Raw genomic sequence first — 21,777 nt, forward strand, 5'->3', positions numbered from 1 at the left:
CTAGGAGTTACTGAAGCAGTTAGATAAATGTTGGACTGTTGTTCAATGTTTTGGGAACAGTTGGCAATACAAAATACATTTTATCCTGTAATACAACTCTGATAACGGCTGGTGTGGACATACAAAGAAAACGTCGCTTATCTGGGATAAAAAAAAACAGGCTGCAGTCTACATGGCTGACTACATGTAAAAATAAAAAAAAACAATCTTGTAATTAACTCAGTCATAATTTAAACATTAAATATATTCTTGAGACTTTATTCCCAAACGCCAACTACTACAGCCTATATTATATAGTATATATGTGCTATATAGTTCTAAACTGTGCATGTTTATGGTAAGAAAGCAACTATGGTCAGTTCACTGTGGTTTATAATGGAAAACAAGAACGAGTGAACGTCCTGTGCACCCTTTAGGTTAGGGTTAGTGTTGTGTTAGGGTTTAGGGTTTATTGTTACAGCGAGAAACGCGCTGCTGATGCGCACTCCTGACGCGCGCTCCTGATGCGCGCGCTGCTTGAGAACGTCGGCCGTGTCGTCCGGGATTCGCAAGGCAGTCTGGGAAACAAAGATGGCGGGAGGTAGGGCTGAGGATCGAGGTCGCTGCCCAAACTTTACGAAACGCTCCTAATTATTATAAATATGACATAAAAAACACCGCTGCGGTGGACAACATGAACAAGATGAGTTTATTGAACGGCGCGGTGCGGGCCGTGGCGGGGCGGACACGCACTCCGTACACCGGACCCGTCTGTGTTTTTAAAGGCTGTTACAGCCAGGCGGAGCGACCGGGACGATTAATCGGGTACCGTGTACCGGGTAGAGGCCTCGTTAACGTCCGGGGACAAGACACCGGCGTGTTTCTTCAAGGAATGATCACGAATGACATGAACCTCCTTGCAGGAGGAGGAGGACAGAGATGTCTGTATGCTCACATGCTCAACGTTAAAGGCAGGACCCTGTATGACCTGATCATCTACAGGTAACGGTACATGTAGGGACATTATATTTAATCTACTCACATTACATGTCGCTCTTAAACAAGTGGACAGCTGGCTACACACCTGTGTTCTCTTCAGAGCTGGCCGGCTTTATCTAACTGAAGTTGTAGAGTAACAGGAGGGGAGTGTCCGTTAAACCTTATCTTTCTTCTTCAGGGTCATCTGTCATTTCTGTTTGTGGCTAAACATACAAATTCGGTTTTTTTTTTTTGGTTGATGTACAACAGAATTTGACATTGTGCTTCGACAGACAACTGTATGTTGTGACATATATTGATTGTATTGAAGTATAGACTGCAACTGAAGATCCACCACTACAAACATTTAGTTGGGTTTGGTCATGCTTGGTGTTTGTTTGGTGCACAAACGTTCAGGACAATCATACTAGAATTGTAAAAACTAAGAGCCTCTGTTGGCCAACACAACATGCAAAGGAAATACTATATATGAAGAATATCACTGACATTTTCACGAAATGCAGCTTCACACAAGCTACAGTGAGTACGGTACATATGGTGTATATGGGTGATTGCAAGATTGAACACAAAAGGTCACGAACTGCTCCTGCTATTTCTGCTTGTGTGTTTAATGTTAGTCTGAACGAACCCTCGGAGGACCTACACAATGTTCTCCTCGAGTGCGACAGCTCGGTGGTGGATGACATCACGCGACACTTAAAGACGTACAAGATCAGGCGCAGAGTAACTGTGGACACACGTGCTGATCTTTCACTGTGGGCACTGCTGCCCCGGGACACACACACTGCCCCGGGGGGCCCAGAACCAGAGGCGTCCCCTGCAGACAAAGGGCTGGTGCTGGTCGGAGACCCCAGGACACGCCTCATGGGCTGGAGACTCGTCACCAGCAGCAATGACAGTCCTGTTGATTTTATTGGTGGGTGTCAGCAGGGTGAGACTGATGAGTACCACGGCCATCGCTACAGAATCGGTATGTATGCAAAACACAAAGTGTTAGGAGGCACCTAGCTCTGGACTCCCTAACCCTAACCGCTAACCCAAGCTGTGGACTCCCTAACCCTAACCGCTAACCCTAGCTGTGGACTCCCTAACCGCTAACCCTAGCTGTGGACTCCCTAACCCTAGCTGTGGACTGCCTCTTTGAATTTATTTTAATGTCTCAGTTTTGTGTTTTACAATATGACCACCATTTCCCTTATTCATTGACATCATAAGGTCAGATACAGTATGTATAAAATATTTGTACAGTCCGAATTACACAGAATTACATTCATTTTAATTATCCTCAGCAAACGGTTCAAAGACTGTCTAATAACACAAAGAAGAGTGTGCAGTGCCGATGTATCGGTATTAGCTACATGTGACCGTGAAGCATCCTGTAAGCGTTTGTCTTCCCTTGTGCAGGACTGCCGGAGGGCGTGAGGGACCTGCCCCCCGGGGAGGCGCTGCCCCTGGAGTCCAACCTGGAGTTCATGAACGGCATCAGCTTCAGCAAGGGCTGCTACCTGGGTCAGGAGCTGACGGCCCGCACCCACCACACGGGCGTGGTGCGCAAACGGCTGCTGCCCCTCACACTCTCCGCCCCGGCAGACGACGTGCAGGCGGGGGCCGGTCTGCGGGCCCCCGGCGGGAAGTCTGCTGGTAGATACAGGGCAGGGCTGGGGCAGGCTGGCCTGGGGCTTGTGCGATTGGCTCATGCCAAAGAAACACTTGAACTCACATCCTGTCAGGACAGGACAGTGACCGTCGAGGCCTCCGTACCAGACTGGTGGCCAGAAGACGCTAAGGGGATATGACACTGCAGAACAACACAAATGACCTCATTCAAAACTCGTGTTTATAAATTGTCCAGTGGTAATTTATATGTATTGCACATTTCAGTATATTAAATAAAAAATACTTTTTTTTCTTTAACTCTTCTTTAGTCTCATGCCGCTTCTGATAAATCAGACATTATAACAAATCCAGATTTATGCTGTTGATGTTTAGTGTTTATTTAAATAAGATTGCTGCAAGTTTTGAACTTCAATTTTGGAGCTATGGTGCATGTCTGAGCTGTAGATACTGTGAAAGTCCTCCATCCCCAGTAGCAGCACCAACGGCCTGCGTTTCCCAGTCTTCATAATGGACCCAGTCTTCATCCAGAAACATGGCATCATCTCTCAGCCCTTACCTGCCAGGAGACATCTGAACGTCTTTCCTGAAGGGAGTGGATCTGAGCATCAACACCTGCTCAAAAGGGTTTAATGTAAGACCACCGCTGTGATGTAAGACCACCTCTGTGATGTGCAGCAGTGATGTAAGACCACAGCCGTGATATACAGTATGTTTACCGTATACCACAGAACGTAACTAGATGATGTGATGACGGGGATCTTTTAAAGTGAAAATGGCACTAAAAAACAAAACATGAAACAGACTCCTTTAACAGGAAAGCAGAGTTGGAATTTTATTTGAAATGAAATTCATTTAATACATATGGCAAAAACACTTCAGGGGCAGCATGTAACCCGCGAGGTCTGCGTAACCCGTGAGGTCTGCAGTGTCCTCCGAGTTCTGATGGCACAGACGTTCTCAAACGATGGTGTGGACAGCCTCTCTGATCTCCTGCAGTAGATCATCTGGGCTGAATCCCAGCGCTGATGGCTCGAGCCTCTTGAAATCTTCATTGCTAAGCATGCTTTCTAAGATATGAATCACCCTCTGAAGGTCAAAGGCCGCGTGATGAGGACCTAGAGCACAGAGGGCTTCTGAGGGGTTGCCCTGGCAACTGAGTGCACTTCCGGGGCAAGAGTTCAGGAAGGATATTCGGTTGTTTGCGATGGTCTTCAGAAACGAGGCGAACTCCATGTAGTCGATCCCTGTGCATGACTTCATGATCACCTGACAAGAAATAAGAATCTAGTTTCATTACAGTTTTATTACATCAGATCTCTGTTACACGATGAACACAGGATTTGAATGATAATATCAGGGCTCCATGCTAATTATTCATGTTACAAGTTAAAGCCATGGATTGGTGCTGATGTTGAATGCTAATGCTATGCTAAATGCTAATAATACCAGGTGCTGGGTGGTAATGTGAGGTGTTGGGTGGTAATGTCAGGGGCTGGGTGGTAATGTGAGGTGTTGGGTGGATATGTCAGGGGCTGGGTGGTAATGTGAGGTGTTGGGTGGATATGTCAGGGGCTGGGTGTTAATGTGATGTGTTGGGTGGATGTCAGGGGCTGGGTGTGAGCATTTGGTGCTACCTGACAGTGCTGGTGCCAGGTGTCCATCGTGTCTCTCCATTCCTCGATCTCTTTCTGCACGGACAAGAGTTCATCCTGCAGGAACTGCCACATGATGTCCAAGTTACAGCCGTTCAGCCAGTTATGATTGATGGAGATCGTGTCCTCCTGGACGCAGAGAAAGTCTTTGCTGAAATGCTGTGTAATTTAAAGGCAGTTTCGCACCAAACTAAACCCTGTGCCTCTTCACTTAAAATCATGGTTTAATATATTGCAAACCAGTTTTTTTTTAAATAACAGATTCTCACCAAATTGTAAACTTGGTGATGCCACCCGCTTGGCACAAAGATTATCTCGCCAGCCTCCTGGATGATCTCCAGGGGCGGGCACGCCTTGTCTGAGTGCGGGTACAGCCCTTTGTCCTGAAGAATGGTTGCCGTGACATCATACGCCAAGTTGCCATGGCAGTCCTTCAGGAACTCCTCCTGGCCCGGAGGGTACAGGAGCCATTTCTTCCGGCCGCAGATGTTGGCGGACCAGCTGTAGGAGCGGAGAACGTCCGCGTGGAACGGAGTCCTGGTGGCCAAAGAGGGAATCTGAGCTGAACTGTTCTAGGTTATGTTCTACAATATGTTCTGGAGCAGGGAAACACCAAGCTGAGCTGATTGTGGGTGAAGAATGTGCAGGATTTGTATGAAGTGAAGTAATGTCCTTTACTCGTACCAGGAACCTTTAGGTCCCATGTAGACAAAACGATAGTCGTCCACTTCAATAGTGTCCCAGTACTCATTCAGCCAATCAGAGGAGAAGTAGATGGGGGTCTTGTACGCGTCATGCTCTGGAAATATCCTGAAACAGCAGGCGCAGGACTTTCTTATGCTACTTTAGAACTTGAATAATTGTAATAAGGTCATGGTCACCATCTTAAAATATATAAAATCACTAAAATAATATGTTAAATGAATATAGTCATGTGAGAAATAAATAAAAGATAAATGAATAATAGATAGACAAGAAAATATTCCAATTCCAAAGATGCAAAAGCTAAATAATCAAAACGTGCACTTGTGTTTCCTCCTGTGTCAGGACACCTACCTCTGCATATGCCAGTCCTTTAGGTACAGACATCCTCTGGGCGAGGAGTGGCCGTTCTGAATGTGCTCCCTCCAGTACTGGATGAAGTCTTTAAAGGAAATGACTTGTTTGGGATTGGCGTTGTATTCCTTTGCGCTGCAGTTGGCCACGGGCACGGGAGCCTCGTCTGTACACATGAAATGAAGACGATTGACTAATAAATGTTATTAAATAAATAAATGACTTATTGTAGCTGCTCAGATCTTCGCACCTTTTAAGACTCAGATTATACGGGTGGACAACATTTATGATATATATATATATATATATATATATATATATATATATATATATATATGTGTGTGTGTGTGTGTGTGTATTATACTCACCAAATTCCTGCAGAAGCCTCTGAAAGTTAGGTTTTCCATCATCTGTGACCCACAGCTTCCTGCAGTTCCAGTCCTCTGTGAAGTTCCTGGAGAAGATGCACGGGTGGTTGGGCAGCAGGTAGTTCTTGAAGAACCTGGTGTAGGTGATTCCTCTCTCGATGTAGTCCACGAAGTGAGCGGAGCGGAGCTGCTGGTTCCGCTGGTGCCGCTGGGTCTGCAGGAGGCTGTGGCAGTTGTGGAACATCTCTCTGTCCATGTGTCCGGGAGGTGTGGCGCCTAGGGGCGGCCACGGCAGGCACACATCGGTGTTGTGATCCAACACCGGGCGGTGTTAGGCTGGTCCTGCCGCACCAGGGTCGTGCACTCACGTCGGTACCGAACCTGCTGGTGTCGGCCGAGGCGACGGTGCTGCGCCACGGGGGAAGAAACACGGCGGCGCACATGCGGGTTAAACGCACGCAGTGTCCGCAAACGCCCGGTTATTTTAATCACACCGCAGCGCACACGTGTAAAATGAAGATTTAGGAGGAAACGGACACGTCCGTCTGCAGCTGTGAGTCCGTTTATAATCGAGGCGGAAAGTTTTCTGTTAGTTCCTGTTCCACATCGGACTGTAAATACGGTCGCGCCCCGGCAGCCTCTTCCGGACGCGCAGCTGCGTTATTTACACACCCGCAGATTTGGAGGGCTGAAGAGCGCAGTGTGTTGGGTCGTGTCGTGTTGGGTCGTGTTGGGCTGGTTTATCTGTTTTCTGCATGTTGGCTAACTGACGGGTGGAGGTTGAGCATGTAGCTGTATAAAACACGTCCCAGCAGCCCGTGTTGGGGTCCGTGTAAGAGATGTTAAAGGGTTTGTTGTAGGACAATAACATCATCATCCATCATCGCGCTGAAGCTGCTCCGCTGTTTGAACGGTAATGTTTTAAACGTGTGGTGTATCTACACGACGTATTTAATCTCCCCTATTTAATCATGACTGTGGTGCATCTCGGGACTCGAACCTGTGACCTTGGTGCTGCACACTGATGTACCAGACCCAATATCAGAGATGACATCACACGTGGTTGTGGGTCTTGTGTGGAGTCTACAGTCATCATGAGATGTTTCCATGAAGGGTGGAGCTGCTCCATCGTCCAGCTCGTGCATGCTCGTTCTTCTCTGATTTAAACCATAAAGAAAACGATGATAATCACCAGACTGAACAGTAATTCTGTACAGTTAATGATTTTAGAAGAGATGTAAGACTCTTTTACTCCATGTTCTGTGATGCTGAAGGGGAGGGGTAGATGGTGAGGGGGTGGGGTAGATGGTGAGGGGTAGATGGTGAGGGGGTGGGGTAGATGGTGAGGGGGTGGGGTAGATGGTGAGGGGTAGATGGTGAGGGGGAGGGGTAGATGGTGAGGGGGAGGGGTAGATGGTGAGGGGGTGGGGTAGATGGTGAGGGGGAGGGGTAGATGGTTAGAGGGTGGGGTAGATGGTTAGGTGGAGGGGTAGATGGTGAGGGGGTGGGGTAGATGGTGAGGGGGTGGGGTAGATGGTGATGGGGTGGGGTAGATGATGATGGGGTGGGGTAGATGGTGAGGGGGTGGGGTAGATGGTGAGGGGTGGGGTAGATGGTGAGGGGGTGGGGTAGGTGGTGAGGGGGTGGGGTAGGTGGTGAGGGGGTGGGGTAGGTGGTGAGGGGGTGGGGTAGGTGGTGAAGGGGAGGGGTAGGTGGTGAAGGGGAGGGGTAGATGATGATGGGGAGGGGTAGATGGTGAGGGGTGGGGTAGATGGTGAGGGGGTGGGGTAGGTGGTGAGGGGGTGGGGTAGGTGGTGAGGGGGTGGGGTAGATGGTGAGGGGGAGGGGTAGATGGTGAAGGGGTGGGGTAGATGGTGAGGGGGTGGGGTAGATGGTGAGGGGGTGGGGTAGATGGTGAGGGGGAGGGGTAGGTGGTGAAGGGGAGGGGTAGGTGGTGAAGGGGAGGGGTAGATGATGATGGGGAGGGGTAGATGGTGAGGGGTGGGGTAGATGGTGAGGGGGTGGGGTAGGTGGTGAGGGGGTGGGGTAGGTGGTGAGGGGGTGGGGTAGATGGTGAGGGGGAGGGGTAGATGGTGAAGGGGTGGGGTAGATGGTGAGGGGGTGGGGTAGATGGTGAGGGGGTGGGGTAGATGGTGAGGGGGAGGGGTAGGTGGTGAAGGGGAGGGGTAGGTGGTGAAGGGGAGGGGTAGATGGTGAAGGGGAGGGGTAGGTGGTGAAGGGGAGGGGTAGGTGGTGAAGGGGAGGGGTAGGTGGTGAAGGGGAGGGGTAGGTGGTGAGGGGGCGGGGTAGGTGGTGAGGGGGCGGGGTAGGTGGTGAGGGGGCGGGGTAGGTGGTGAGGGGGCGGGGTAGATGGTGAGGGGGCGGGGTAGATGGTGAGGGGGAGGGGTAGATGGTGAAGGGGCGGGGTAGATGGTGAAGGGGCGGGGTAGATGGTGAGGGGGCGGTGTAGATGGTGAGGGGGTGGGTGTAGATGGTGAGGGGGCGGGGTAGATGGTGAGGGGGCGGGGTAGGTGGTGAGGGGGCGGGGTAGGTGGTGAGGGGGCGGGGTAGATGGTGAGGGGTGGGGGTAGATGGTGAGGGGGTGGGGGTAGATGGTGAGGGGGTGGGGGAGATGGTGAGGGGGTGGGGTAGATGGTGAGGGGGTGGGGTAGATGGTGAGGGGTGGGGGTAGATGGTGAGGGGGAGGGGTAGATGGTGAGGGGGTGGGGTAGATGGTGAAGGGGTGGGGTAGATGGTGAGGGGGTGGGGTAGATGGTGAGGGGGTGGGGTAGATGGTGAGGGGGTGGGGTAGATGGTGAGGGGGAGGGGTAGATGGTGATGGGGGAGGGGTAGATGGTGATGGGGGAGGGGTAGATGGTGAAGGGGTGGGGTAGATGGTGAGGGGGAGGGGTAGATGGTGAGGGGTGGGGGTAGATGGTGAGGGGGAGGGGTAGATGGTGAGGGGGTGGGGTAGATGGTGAAGGGGTGGGGTAGATGGTGAGGGGGAGGGGTAGATGGTGAGGGGGTGGGGTAGATGGTGAGGGGGTGGGGTAGATGGTGAGGGGGAGGGGTAGATGGTGATGGGGGAGGGGTAGATGGTGAGGGGGAGGGGTAGATGGTGAGGGGGTGGGGTAGATGGTGAAGGGGTGGGGTAAACATGTCACCTGTTTTGGTGTCAGAGATCCAATCAAAATGAATTTTGTGTGGTGACTTCACTGAATGTGCTGAAGGTGTAATTACACTGTTTACATTACAGAATTACATTCTTATTGTCTGTAAATGTATTGAGTGCCTCAGTGTGGTGTAGGAGGTGGTATGAAATTGAAATGTGGCTCATGTGTATATTAGACATCATGAGAATTTTAGGTCCTTGCATCGTAAAATAGAAGTAGGTGTTACATATATGAGCAAATGTCAACAATCTGAATGTGAGCAGGTTATTCCTGTCCTTGGCCTATCAGGTGAGCTATAACCAGATCCCGGCGGAGCCCAAGCTCCACCCATCAGGGCGGGATGAGCCGGGACACGCCCCTCCGCTCCTGGTCCGCCTCCTACTACATAAGCGGTGAGAAGCGGTGGGTGGGTGGTGTGCTGTCCCTGAGCCGAGCCTCCATCAGCTTCACGTCGGAGCCGAGCCGCGGGGTATCGGCCAGCGTCCCGCTGTCCCGCGTGGTGGAGATCAAGATGGAGTCGTCCAGCTTCATCTTCGGCGCCCTGACGGTGCTCGAGCAGGGCGGAGTCAAGCACTGGTTCGGCTCGCTCCGCCCGTGCCGGGCCGCCGTCTACCACGTGGTGGAACACTTCTGGAGGGAGAGCCTGCTGGGTCCCGATGAAGCCCACACGGCCCCCGCTCCGCTCAGCAAGGGCCAGGAGCTCATCGGCCTGGTGTCCGGAGCCCAGCGCAGACTGGCCGACACGGGCAAGGTGCTCGGCCACCAGGGGGAGCAGTTTGACAACATGATGCAGGGACTGGACAAGATGGAGTCTGACCTGGGTGTGGCTGACAAGTAAGAGATGTTTGTGCTGGCTTGTTTTTAGATTTAGCTTCAGGTCTTGTGTTTTGGGAAAGGGAGAGTAAAGTTTAGTATTATTATTATTATAAAAAGGTATTATTATCTTTTAGGCCAGTTTAATGGAAGCAGAGCAATACATAAAAATATGTGTGCAGTATTTATATTCCACAATGCCAAAACACTTTTATATGCTTAGAATTACCATACAATGAGTGCAGAAATTAGTTACTCCCTTCTCATGCTTACAGTGATGAATGTTTATCAAATATCTGTTGATCTCGAATCAGGACACCTATGTTTACAGACTTTTAAGGGTAAGAACGGAGACCCTCTCAGTATTGAGAGCTCAGGTTATTCTCAGATGTGCTGGTCTTGTGTGCAGGTTGCTGTCTGAGCTGGAGTCTCCGCCCTGGTGGCCGTTTGGCAAGCTGCCCTGGAGGAATCAGCCGGACGTCAAGACGGAGGCGGCCGCCAAGGCTTCCTGCCCCAAAGGCTCCGGCAAAGCCCACAAGGTGATCAGTAGCATCCCGGCGGTGGTGTCGCGGGGCAGCGAGCCGGGCCAGGTGAAGCCGGGCAGCCTGAGCGTGCTGGTGTCGGGCCTGGAGGTGCGGGCGGCCGGCGGCCAGCTCCTGCACCTCTTCCAGAGGGAGGAGGTGGACGACATCCGTGTGCACAACCCCTACGAGATCAGCGTACGTCAGCGCTTCATCGGCAAGCCCGACGTCTGCTACAGGCTCCTCTCCGTCAAGATGGCCGAGGCCCTCTCCGTGCTGGAGGTGCAGTACAAGAAGAAGGTGGAGTTCGCCAGCGATTACGCCGCCCTGCAGGCCACGCCCACCAACACTCCCGGGAGCGCAGATGGTGCCGCCGCCTTCTGGGGTCCAGGTGTGAGGGCCGGGCCTTGCAGTACCTGCTGCTGCCACCGGGGGCTTCATTCTGTCTTTCTGTTCAGTGTTGTTGAATGATATTTAGTTTGAGGAAGAAAAAAAACTTGAATTTCTGCCATCACAAATCTGTGTATCTTAAAAAAAAATTATTAATTGGCTTAATTTAAAGGTCATTTAATGTGTTATTTTATTTAATTTATTATCATTGTGTTTTAATATAATAATGTAGGAAATGTAAAGTTCCTCATCAATGTCAATTCCTCATCAGTTTGACATTTTGCAGTAAACCTGAAATTCCTTTTTCCACCACACGATGGCAGTGGTGTCACAGCTGCTTGTTATGTGGAGTGAATAAAACCCCTGGAAAAATGGGGTGGATTGTTTCCTCGTCCACCTCCACGTTTACTTTTGCAGAATACGTTTAACAGATCATCACTCACACTACGCACTGCAGTTATTCTTCTTTACTATTTGAACCCTGCCAGTTATTTTCCCCACAGTTGTTCGTTTCTGTAGGATTATACGTCCAGCTCCACTAAATCAACGTCTAGCTGTCATAAAACCACCTACAAAGAAGCAACCCATCACATTTTTGGGATGTGTTCAGATTGACTGCTGTGGATATCGAGGCCCTTAATGTAATCTGTTTTCTGTGCTGTCTTGTATCTGCTACGTACATTGAGTTCTGGGCCTTCCTGTGTGGGTGTGTTTGTCGCCCCCTGCAGGTGTGGCCTCGCTACACATGGACACAGAAGTACCTGTGGAGGTTCCTGCTGGGCCGCTCACTCAGGTGCAACTGCACGTCCTGCGTCCCACGGTGACGGAGGCCGAGGCCCAGGAGCTCAAACAGGTCTGTTTGACGTCCTCACGTAACCCTTCACGTTTAGAGGAGGAGCTTGAGTTCCTCACGTAACCCTTCACGTTTAGAGGAGGAGCTTGAGTTCCTCACGTAACCCTTCACGTTTAGGGGAGGAGCTTGAGTTCCTCACGTAACCCTTCACGTTTAGGGGAGGAGCTTGAGTTCCTCACGTAACCCTTCACGTTTAGGGGAGGAGATTTAGTTCCTCACGTAACCCTTCACGTTTAGGGGAGGAGATTTAGTTCCTCACGTAACCCTTCACGTTTAGGGGAGGAGCTTGAATTCCTCACGTAACCCTTCACGTTTAGGGGAGGAGCTTTAGTTCCTCACGTAACCCTTCACGTTTAGGGGAGGAGCTTTAGTTCCTCACGTAACCCTTCACGTTTAGGGGAGGAGCTTTAGTTCCTCACGTAACCTTCACGTTTAGGGGAGGAGCTTTAGTTCCTCACGTAACCCTTCACGTTTAGGGGAGGAGCTTTAGTTCCTCACGTAACCTTCACGTTTAGGGGAGGAGCTTTAGTTCCTCACGTAACCCTTCACGTTTAGGGGAGGAGCTTTAGTTCCACATGTAAACCTTTACGTTTAGGGGAGGAGCTTTAGTTCCTCACCTAACCCTTCACATTTTAGGGGAGGAGCTTTAGTTCCTCACGTAACCCTTCACGTTTAGGGGAGGAGCTTTAGTTCCTCACGTAACCTTCACGTTTAGGGGAGGAGCTTTAGTTCCTCACGTAACCCTTCACTTTAGGGGAGGAGCTTTAGTTCCTCACGTAACCCTTCACATTTTAGGGGAGGAGCTTTAGTTCCTCACGTAACCCTTCACTTTAGGGGAGGAGCTTTAGTTCCTCACGTAACCCTTCACATTTTAGGGGAGGAGCTTTAGTTCCTCACGTAACCCTTCACTTTAGGGGAGGAGCTTTAGTTCCTCACGTAACCCTTCACGTTTAGGGGAGGAGCTTTAGTTCCTCACGTAACCCTTCACGTTTAAGGGGAGGAGCTTTAGTTCCTCACGTAACCCTTCACGTTTAGGGGAGGAGCTTTAGTTCCTCACGTAACCCTTCACGTTTAGGGGAGGAGCTTTAGTTCCTCACCTTGAGATCTTCCCTGCAGAGTTTAGGTTCTTCCCAGACACTTGTGACTCTGCTATAGCTAAACTGTGGGACAGTATATCTCCAGGAGCTGGACTGGAGCTAAGACCAGTGTAGCTTTAGTTCTCCAGAACTGGGATTTGAAATGTTCACCCCTGTTTGAGGGGGTGTCCATATTTGTAGTTTTATTAATACCTCTTGAAATGTTCACCCCTGTTTGAGGGGGTGTCCATATTTGTAGTTTTATGAATACCTCTTGAAATGTTCACCCCTGTTTGAGGGGGTGTCCATATTTGTAGTTTTATGAATACCTCTTGAAATGTTCACCCCTGTTTGAGGGGGTGTCCATATTTGTAGTTTTATGAATACCTCTTGAAATGTTCACCCCTGTTTGAGGGGGTGTCCATATTTGTAGTTTTATTAATACCTCTTGAAATGTTCACCCCTGTTTGAGGGGGTGTCCATATTTGTAGTTTTATGAATACCTCTTGAAATGTTCACCCCTGTTTGAGGGGGTGTCCATATTTGTAGTTTTATTAATACCTCTTGAAATGTTCACCCCTGTTTGAGGGGGTGTCCATATTTGTAGTTTTATGAATACCTCTTGAAATGTTCACCCCTGTTTGAGGGGGTGTCCATATTTGTAGTTTTATGAATACCTCTTGAAATGTTCACCCCTGTTTGAGGGGGTGTCCATATTTGTAGTTTTATGAATACCTCTTGAAATGTTCACCCCTGTTTGAGGGGGTGTCCATATTTGTAGTTTTATGAATACCTCTTGAAATGTTCACCCCTGTTTGAGGGGGTGTCCATATTTGTAGTTTTATTAATACCTCTTGAAATGTTCACCCCTGTTTGAGGGGGTGTCCATATTTGTAGTTTTATGAATACCTCTTGAAATGTTCACCCCTGTTTGAGGGGGTGTCCATATTTGTAGTTTTATGAATACCTCTTGAAATGTTCACCCCTGTTTGAGGGGGTGTCCATATTTGTAGTTTTATGAATACCTCTTGAAATGTTCACCCCTGTTTGAGGGGGTGTCCATATTTGTAGTTTTATGAATACCTCTTGAAATGTTCACCCCTGTTTGAGGGGGTGTCCATATTTGTAGTTTTATTAATACCTCTTGTTCTTTCAGTACCTGCTTCACTGTGTTGAGTGCCAGTGTTTTATGTGTGAAGGGGAGTATTCATGAGGTTCCTCCCAGTAAAACCTCTGAGAAGAGTTACGGGGGCAGAAAGAGCTGATGGAGTGTTGCCCCTGCGGGAACAGCCAAACTGCCTGCTGGGAACCTTCTGGAAGGACTCAATAATCAGTATTCCACATCTATTACTTTATTCGTTTACCATACTGCGTTCTCACTTGCACAAGGTGAAGTGAATCCAGTTCCTTCCGTAATAAACCACCTTTGTTTTTTCTGGTTGTGGCACAAATCACTTTTATGAGGCAGTGAGTAAATTCAGCGTTGCTTTTGAATTGATATCTGTGTCCAACTGTTTTAAAACCAGGTCGTTTTTTCCCCGGCAGTCTGATTGTGGCGAGTCTGCCATATGTATGAGTGGACAATGATGATGAGGATGAACTTTAGCATTTATCACATTACACAGAGGAACCAGAGGTGTTGGGTACGCTGTAGAATCCAGAGGCGTTGAAATCCTTGAGCGTTCAACAACACATCAGCTCTGTCTCAATATGTTGGTACTTTGGCATTAGTCCACGTTGGCATTGTGATATAAAATCATGAATGAAGTTTAGACTTCATACACAACAGGAGGCGTCATGAATTAATTACACGCAGGGACTTATTTTTACCATATTTAAAATTTGCTTAGATATACTTATATTATTATATGTATTTTATCTTTATATTTAAGCCATACATACTTTTGATAAATGCTTAATTATTCAGGTGATTTATCTGAATGGCTAATTGTGTTCTAGTTTCTCCAGTGGATTCCATGGGGCATTTTTGTTTTAACCAATCTACATCCTTGTTGGTGAGTAATGGTGCCCAAACCCAGGAGGGCAGTGGTTTGATTGGTTCTCTATGATTGCACTGATTTTTGCTTCGAGCTCAATGGTTCCTGCGTCAGCGTTAGAGGGGGCGGAGCCTACAGTGTTTCCTCTCAGTGTTGTTGAGCAGGACGTTTACCCCGTGACACTCATTTGCACACTGCGTGCGCATGACGTCACCCTAGTGAGACAGCGCTGGAAGAGTGAGACTCTTCAGAAGAGTGTAGCTTCTGTGTCCGGCTCCATCAGCTCCATCAGCTCCATCAGCTCCATCCACGTGGAAGTGTGACCCATCACCCCCGCCTACCCAGAGTGGGCAGTTCTCTACGTGGGCGGGAGGCGGTGGTCTCGCTGTAGCACACATGACCTATGTTACCCACAATGCCCTGCTACAGTTGCCCCGGGTGACGTTGACTTCGTGTGCAGTGAGGAGGAGGATGTTGGGAGTTCTTGGAGTGGTGCTCACTGCACAATAGTTCCTGTTAATGCAACACATGCATTCAATATACACGTGTTCCCATGTGCAGTCCTGCAGTAGAAGTAATGGTGTGTGTGTGTGTGTGTGTGTGTGTGTGTGTGTGTTCAGATGCTGATCCAACTGAAGAGTCTGGCCCTGGAGGCGGAGACTGAGCTGGAGAGGCAGGATGAGACGCTGGATGTGTTGGTCTCCTCTAGTGACCACGCCACCATGAACATCGACAAACACACACGCAGAATGAGGAAACTGCTGTAGCCACCACCCCTCTGTCGCCATGGCGGTAAGACATGTTTGTCTTGACAGGAAGGCCTGTTTTCCCTCTCACGTTAATGTCAGCACAGACAGTACAGACATCATTACAGCGTTGGGAGGGATGATGTGTGACAGACAGTACAGACATCATTACAGCGTTGGGAGGGATGATGTGTGACAGACAGTACAGACATCATTACAGCGTTATGAGGGATGATGTGTGACAGACAGTACAGACATCATTACAGCGTTATGAGGGATGATGTGTGACAGACAGTACAGACATCATTACAGCGTTGGGAGGGATGATGTGTGACAGACAGTACAGACATCATTACAGCGTTGGGAGGGATGATGTGTGACAGACAGTACAGACATCATTACAGCGTTGGGAGGGATGATGTGTGACAGACAGTACAGACATCATTACAGCGTTGGGAGGGATGATGTGTGACAGACAGTACAGACATCATTACAGCGTTGGGAGGGATGATGTGTGACAGACAGTACAGACATCATTACAGCGTTATGAGGGATGATGTGTGACAGACAGTACAGACATCATTACAGCGTTGGGAGGGATGATGTGTGACAGACAGTACAGACATCATTACAGCGTTGGGAGGGATGATGTGTGACAGACAGTACAGACATCATTACAGCGTTGGGAGGGATGATGTGTGACAGACAGTACAGACATCATTACAGCGTTATGAGGGATGATGTGTGACAGACAGTACAGACATCATTACAGCGTTATGAGGGATGATGTGTGACAGACAGTACAGACATCATTACAGCGTTATGAGGGATGATGTGTGACAGACAGTACAGACATCATTACAGCGTTGGGAGGGATGATGTGTGACAGACAGTACAGACATCATTACAGCGTTGGGAGGGATGATGTGTGACAGACAGTACAGACATCATTACAGCATTATGAGGGATGATGTGTGACAGACAGTACAGACATCATTACAGCGTTATGAGGGATGATGTGTGACAGACAGTACAGACATCATTACAGCGTTATGAGGGATGATGTGTGACAGACAGTACAGACATCATTACAGCGTTGGGAGGGATGATGTGTGACAGACAGTACAGACATCATTACAGCATTATGAGGGATGATGTGTGACAGACAGTACAGACATCATTACAGCGTTGGGAGGGATGATGTGTGACAGACAGTACAGACATCATTACAGCATTATGAGGGATGATGTGTGACAGACAGTACAGACATCATTACAGCGTTGGGAGGGATGATGTGTGACAGACAGTACAGACATCATTACAGCGTTATGAGGGATGATGTGTGACAGACAGTACAGACATCATTACAGCGTTATGAGGGATGATGTGTGACAGACAGTACAGACATCATTACAGCGTTGGGAGGGATGATGTGTGACAGACAGTACAGACATCATTACAGCGTTATGAGGGATGATGTGTGACAGACAGTACAGACATCATTACAGCGTTATGAGGGATGATGTGTGGTGGGGTGAGTTCACCTGATCTTTAACAGCACTTTCACACACTTTGCCTTTGCTTGCTGTCGCCCCCTGCTGGACAGAAACCCAATACAGAAGGAAACATTAACTATGTTCTCAGATTAACAATAATTAATAATAATGATAATAATAATGAATTTGATTTATGTATAATTTATTATTATTATTTGTAGTAGTATTATTATAGATTTAACTTATTTGACATATGAAAATTGCCAGCAAATAATGTTTAAACCTGAATTTTAAATCTGTGCCCAGAGTGGTGGGCAGCCCTAGCCCTGCACCCGGGGAGCAGTTGGGGTTAGGTGCCTTGCTCAAGGGCACCTCAGTCATGGCCTCAGGTCTGGGAATCGAACCCACGACCCTCCGGTCACAAGACCAGTTCCCTACCACCAGGCCATGACTGCCCCATAACACTAATAAACAGGAGTGTGATGACCTCTCTGTTGTGGAGTGTGTTTCAGCAGTGAGGGGACAGTGGTGAGGACGGGTCAGATGTGTGAGACTCTTCAGCACGTGGCTGGACCCGTCCATGACTCATAACATACCATAACATGACTCATATCATGACTCATAACATACCATAACATGACTCATAACATACCATAACATGACTCATAACATACCATAACATGACTCATAACATGACTCATAACATACCATAACATGACTCATAACATACCATAACATGACTCATATCATGACTCGCAACATATACAGTGCCCTCCATAATTATTGGCACCCCTGGTTAAGATGTGTTCTTTAGCTTCTAATAAATTGTTATTGTGGAAACATACTCTTACACTGACAATTGTAGAAAAATGTAACCTTTAACTCAAGTGAAGTTTAAGGGGGAAAATAAAATCCCTGACTAAGAAATAATTATTCTTCATAAAATCACCTGTTCCACAATTATTGGCACCCCTAACAATTCTTAGGAAACAAATGTAATTAAAGAATTTCTGTCACTTCTACAGTAGTTCACGAAGTTAATCAGAGTATGTAGGAACATTTAATTAGCAATTTACAACTTCCTGTTTCCCTGGGGTATAATTATGACGTGACACAGAGGCCATTTCTCTTCAACATGGGAAAGACAAAGGAACATAGCATTCAAGTAAGGCAGATGTGTGTTGACCTTCACAAGTCAGGCAATGGCTACAAGAAAATAGCCACTCTCCTACACCTGTCCATATCTACTGTCAGAGGAATTATTAAGAAGTTTAAAACAACTGGGACAGTGGTAAACAAGTCTGGACGAGGACGCAAGTTTATTTTGCCACCACGCACAGTGAGGAGGATGATGAGAGAAATAAAAAGTTCTCCAAAGCTAACTGTTACAGAACTGCAACAAATGGTAGCATCTTGGGGTCACGAAGTCTCCAAAACAACCATCAGGCGCTATCTACACGCCAACAAACTGTTTGGGAGGCATGCACGGAAAAAACCTTTTCTCACTCTCAATCATAAACGAAAACGTTTGGAGTTTGCTAAGCAGTACTGGAACTTCAACTGGGACCGTGTGCTTTGGTCAGATGAAACAAAGGTAGAGCTTTTTGGCAACAAATGCTGTAAGTGGGTCTGGCGTAACACAAGAGCTGAGTATGCAGAAAAGCACCTCATGCCCACTGTGAAATACGGGGGAGGATCAGTGATGCTGTGGGCCTGCTTCTCTTTCAAAGGCCCAGGGAACCTTGTTAGGGTGCATGGCATCATGAATGCTTTGAAATACCAGGACATTTTAAAACAAAATCTGGTGGCTTCTGCCCGAAAGCTGAAGATGGGTCGTCACTGGGTCTTTCAGCAAGATAATGACCCTAAACATATGGCAAGATCTACACAGAAATGGTTGACCACACACAGAATCAAGCTCCTCCCATGGCCATCTCAGTCCCCAGACCTCAACCCCATTGAAAACCTGTGGGGTGAGCTGAAGAGGAGAGTGCAGAGGAGAGGACCCAGGTCGCTGCATGATTTAGAGAGATTGTGCAAAGAGGAATGGTCGAAGATCCCTCTTTCTGTGTTCACCCATCTTGTGAAACATTATAGGAGAAGATTAGGTGCTGTTTTGTTGGCAAAAGGGGGTTGTACAAAGTATTAACATCAGGGGTGCTAATAATTGTGGCACACATTATTTGATGTTAAACAATTATTTCTTAATGTGGGATTTTTTTCCTACTGATTAAATGCACTTGAGTTAAAGGTTGGATTTTACTCTTTTTTCCATCGTGGTCCTATATTATTTAGAAAAAAACTCAATTTATAAGAAGCTAAAGAACACATCTTAACCAGGGGTGCCAATAATTATGGAGGGCACTGTAACATAGCATGACTCATATCATAGCATGGCATATATCATAACATGACTCATAACATCATGACTCATAACATCATGACTCATATCATAACATGACTCGTATCATAACATATACCATATCATAACATGACTCTCTGCTCCTGAGTCAGACCAGACAAGAAGGGTGCAGTGCTGAGACCAAGCGGGTCTGTCCCGGTCTGTCTCGTCTGGGTCTGTCTCGTCTGGGTCTGTCCCACTTAACTTCTGTCCAGCTGCCAACGTTACTGCTTTTGGAACACAAATCCAACATCTGGGAGTCATCAAAGCCACCTAAGTGAAAATGCTCTGATAGCAGCTTCAGATTGGCAGGACCAACATGTGGAAGCGTTTAGGTTTATTGATCGGGAACAAGAGGATGTTCTGCTGAGGGGTGGGGCTACACAGACCCTTGTTTGAGTGGAGGGGGGGCACAGGACGCTAGCAACAGCGCTAGCAGCCTCGCTAGCAACCGCGCTAGTAGCCTCGCTAGCAACAGCGCTAGTAGCCATCACAGGTCTGCACTGGATATTGGTGATTAACTGAAAAGCACTGAACTGAGCAGAGGATGACTTGTAATGTACTCTAGAGTGTTTGTGTTTATGTTTGTGTTTGTTTGTTTTTGTGTTTGTCCCCAGGTCTACACGGAGACCTTCTGCCATTCCCAGATCACCTGTCCAACCTTCCTGCTCAACAACCTGCATGCCTCAGTGTCCCCCCCTAGTGGAAGTGCATGGGGCATGTGTACTCTACAGTGCCACCTAATGGGCATTGTGTGTAATATATCACCCTCACGCTGACTCATTGTTGTAAATATAGGAACCATCCCTTAAGAAACAGTCAGGTGTGATCTCAGGTGGTCAGTCAGGTAAACTGTTTAATTGAAATGCCCTGGTTGGGTTTGGCTTCAAGGGCCAGATTCAATATTAGAGCTGCTTCACTAAGGGAGATTAATACTGTGCCACATCATGACTGTATATTTTAAGGCTGATCATGGTTTATTTGTATATTTATGTGTGTATGCTGTACATTGACAATGTTGCCAAATGCTGTAATCTTGTGTCTGACTGTAAAATAAACTCTGATTAACTAAAATTCACCTCTGTTTTTGTGCACTTTTCTGGGTGGTGGTTGGTGTAGTTTGCTGTTGTTGGTGTACTTTGCTGGGGTTTGCTGGTGTTTGGTGCAGTTTGCTGGTGTTTGGTGGTGTTTGCTGGTGTTTGTTGGGGTTTGCTGGGGTTTGGTGGTGTTTGCTGGGGTTGGGTGGTGTTTGCTGGGGTTGGGTGGTGTTTGCTGGGGTTTGGTGGTGTTTGATGGGGTTGGGTGGTGTTTGATGGGGTTTGGTGGTGTTTCATGGGGTTTGCTGGGGTTTGGTGGAGTTTGCTGGGGTTGGGTGGGGTTTGCTGGGGTTTGCTGGTGTTTGGTGGAGTTTGCTGGAGTTTGCTGGGGTTCGGTGGCATTTGATGGGGTTGGGTGGGGTTTGCTAGTGTTTGGTGGAGTTTGCTGGGGTTTAGTGGCATTTGATGGGGTTGGGTGGGGTTTGCTGGTGTTTGGTGGAGTTTGCTGGAGTTTGCTGGGGTTTGGTGGCATTTGATGGGGTTGGGTGGGGTTGGGTGGGGTTTGGTGGGGTTTGCTGGTACATGCTGCAGGGGGCAGCAGTGTTTTGGAGGGGGCCAAATTCTCTGTAAACAGGCTGGTAAACGGGCAGGAGGGCCTCATCATTACAACATCCTGCTGGCAGTGTGAGAGCAGCTTCTGCTCAATGTCCCCTTGTGAAACTCTTCCACCACCACGTGGGACACCAAAGGGCCTCATTCATCCGGCTTGCTGAAGATTCAGTGTTGTGGGCAGATCTCTGTGCTGGACCTCTCTACAGGAGCTCAGAGCAGGGTCTCTCTCTCTCTACAGGACCACAGAGCAGGGTGTCTCTCTCTACAGGACCACAGAGCAGTGTCTCTCTCTCTCTCTACAGGACCTCAGAAGAGGGTCTCTCTCTCTACAGGAGCTCAGAGCATGGTCTCTCTCTCTCTACAGGACCTCAGAAGAGGGTCTCTCTCTCTCTACAGGACCTCAGAAGAGGGTCTCTCTCTCTACAGGAGCTCAGAGCATGGTCTCTCTCTCTCTACGGGACCTCAGAAGAGGGTCTCTCTCTCTACAGGAGCTCAGAGCAGGGTGTCTCTCTACAGGAGCTCAGAGCAGGGTGTCTCTCTCTACAGGAGCTCAGAGCAGGGTCTCTCTCTACATGACCTCAGTGCAGGGTCTCTCTCTCTACAGGACCTCAGAGCAGGGTATCTGAGCGGCTTGATGTGTCTGAGGTGTTTTCAGACTGAAGAGCATGGAGTCACATGACCGCTGTGTATCACTGCAATTGTGACATGATGAAGTCCAGGACATTTTTCTCAGTAAAAGGCAGAAGTCAGTTTAAGTTGTACAGGGAAGAGGGTAATAATGGTGGTGTTGATTAGCTTTAACATCACGGGACACTCAATCCCTCTATTGTGCGTCGAGATTTACCCAGTGAACTAGTTTAATGCGCTGTGTTTGTTAAGCCATCACCAGGAGCAGACATTTAAAACGAGATCCCAGCGAGCGGTTGGAGAGGGTTTACTACGGTCGCCACGGGCATGTGCTAGTTGGTCTGGCGTGAATCCTCAGGAGAAA

At 48.3% G+C, this 21,777-nt stretch overlaps 3 protein-coding genes across 4 annotated transcripts; 2 read left to right on the forward strand and 1 right to left on the reverse strand.

Annotated features, from left to right (window-relative positions):
* Window positions 1-489: 489 nt before the first annotated feature.
* Window positions 490-2,886, forward strand: iba57 (iron-sulfur cluster assembly factor IBA57). The gene is made up of 3 exons (XM_076973401.1): window positions 490-981; window positions 1,596-1,948; window positions 2,383-2,886. Exons 1-3 carry the CDS (start codon window positions 674-676, stop codon window positions 2,772-2,774), a joined length of 1,053 nt encoding a protein of 350 aa, XP_076829516.1. The 5' UTR covers window positions 490-673; the 3' UTR covers window positions 2,775-2,886.
* Window positions 2,887-3,401: 515 nt separating this feature from the next.
* jmjd4 (jumonji domain containing 4) lies at window positions 3,402-6,240 on the reverse strand. The gene is made up of 6 exons (XM_076972324.1): window positions 5,672-6,240; window positions 5,304-5,469; window positions 4,932-5,057; window positions 4,517-4,784; window positions 4,230-4,376; window positions 3,402-3,861 (listed from the first exon to the last, which is right to left on the reverse strand). The coding sequence occupies exons 1-6, from the start codon at window positions 5,925-5,927 to the stop codon at window positions 3,553-3,555; spliced, it is 1,272 nt and encodes a 423-aa protein (XP_076828439.1). The 5' UTR covers window positions 5,928-6,240; the 3' UTR covers window positions 3,402-3,552.
* A 31-nt stretch (window positions 6,241-6,271) lies between these two features.
* Window positions 6,272-20,205, forward strand: snap47 (synaptosome associated protein 47). Of its 2 annotated transcripts, XM_076972325.1 has the most exons (6): window positions 6,279-6,584; window positions 9,133-9,678; window positions 10,067-10,569; window positions 11,297-11,421; window positions 15,115-15,286; window positions 19,755-20,205. In XM_076972325.1, exons 2-5 carry the CDS (start codon window positions 9,185-9,187, stop codon window positions 15,259-15,261), a joined length of 1,269 nt encoding a protein of 422 aa, XP_076828440.1. In that variant the 5' UTR covers window positions 6,279-6,584; window positions 9,133-9,184; the 3' UTR covers window positions 15,262-15,286; window positions 19,755-20,205. The 2 variants fall into 2 exon arrangements, 1 of the variants encoding a protein (XP_076828440.1); XR_013120850.1 differs by lacking the exon at window positions 11,297-11,421 and having other exon boundaries at window positions 6,272-6,584.
* Window positions 20,206-21,777: the final 1,572 nt, after the last annotated feature.

This window comes from Brachyhypopomus gauderio, chromosome 14 (assembly GCF_052324685.1).
Source record: "Brachyhypopomus gauderio isolate BG-103 chromosome 14, BGAUD_0.2, whole genome shotgun sequence".
In the NCBI taxonomy this organism is placed as follows: domain Eukaryota; kingdom Metazoa; phylum Chordata; class Actinopteri; order Gymnotiformes; family Hypopomidae; genus Brachyhypopomus; species Brachyhypopomus gauderio.

Coding starts and splice junctions, on each gene's coding strand:
- iba57 (XM_076973401.1), top strand. CDS start 674: ATGAACAAGATGAGTTTATTGAACGGCGCGGTGCGGGCCGTGGCGGGG. Junction 982..1,595: donor TATGACCTGATCATCTACAG/GTAACGGTACAT, acceptor GTTTAATGTTAG/TCTGAACGAACCCTCGGAGG. Junction 1,949..2,382: donor CGGCCATCGCTACAGAATCG/GTATGTATGCAA, acceptor TCCCTTGTGCAG/GACTGCCGGAGGGCGTGAGG.
- jmjd4 (XM_076972324.1), bottom strand. CDS start 5,927: ATGGACAGAGAGATGTTCCACAACTGCCACAGCCTCCTGCAGACCCAG. Junction 4,377..4,516: donor ATCACCAAGTTTACAATTTG/GTGAGAATCTGT, acceptor CTCTGCGTCCAG/GAGGACACGATCTCCATCAA. Junction 3,862..4,229: donor CCTGGCACCAGCACTGTCAG/GTAGCACCAAAT, acceptor ATTTCTTGTCAG/GTGATCATGAAGTCATGCAC.
- snap47 (XM_076972325.1), top strand. CDS start 9,185: ATGAGCCGGGACACGCCCCTCCGCTCCTGGTCCGCCTCCTACTACATA. Junction 9,679..10,066: donor GACCTGGGTGTGGCTGACAA/GTAAGAGATGTT, acceptor TCTTGTGTGCAG/GTTGCTGTCTGAGCTGGAGT. Junction 10,570..11,296: donor CGCCGCCTTCTGGGGTCCAG/GTGTGAGGGCCG, acceptor CGCCCCCTGCAG/GTGTGGCCTCGCTACACATG.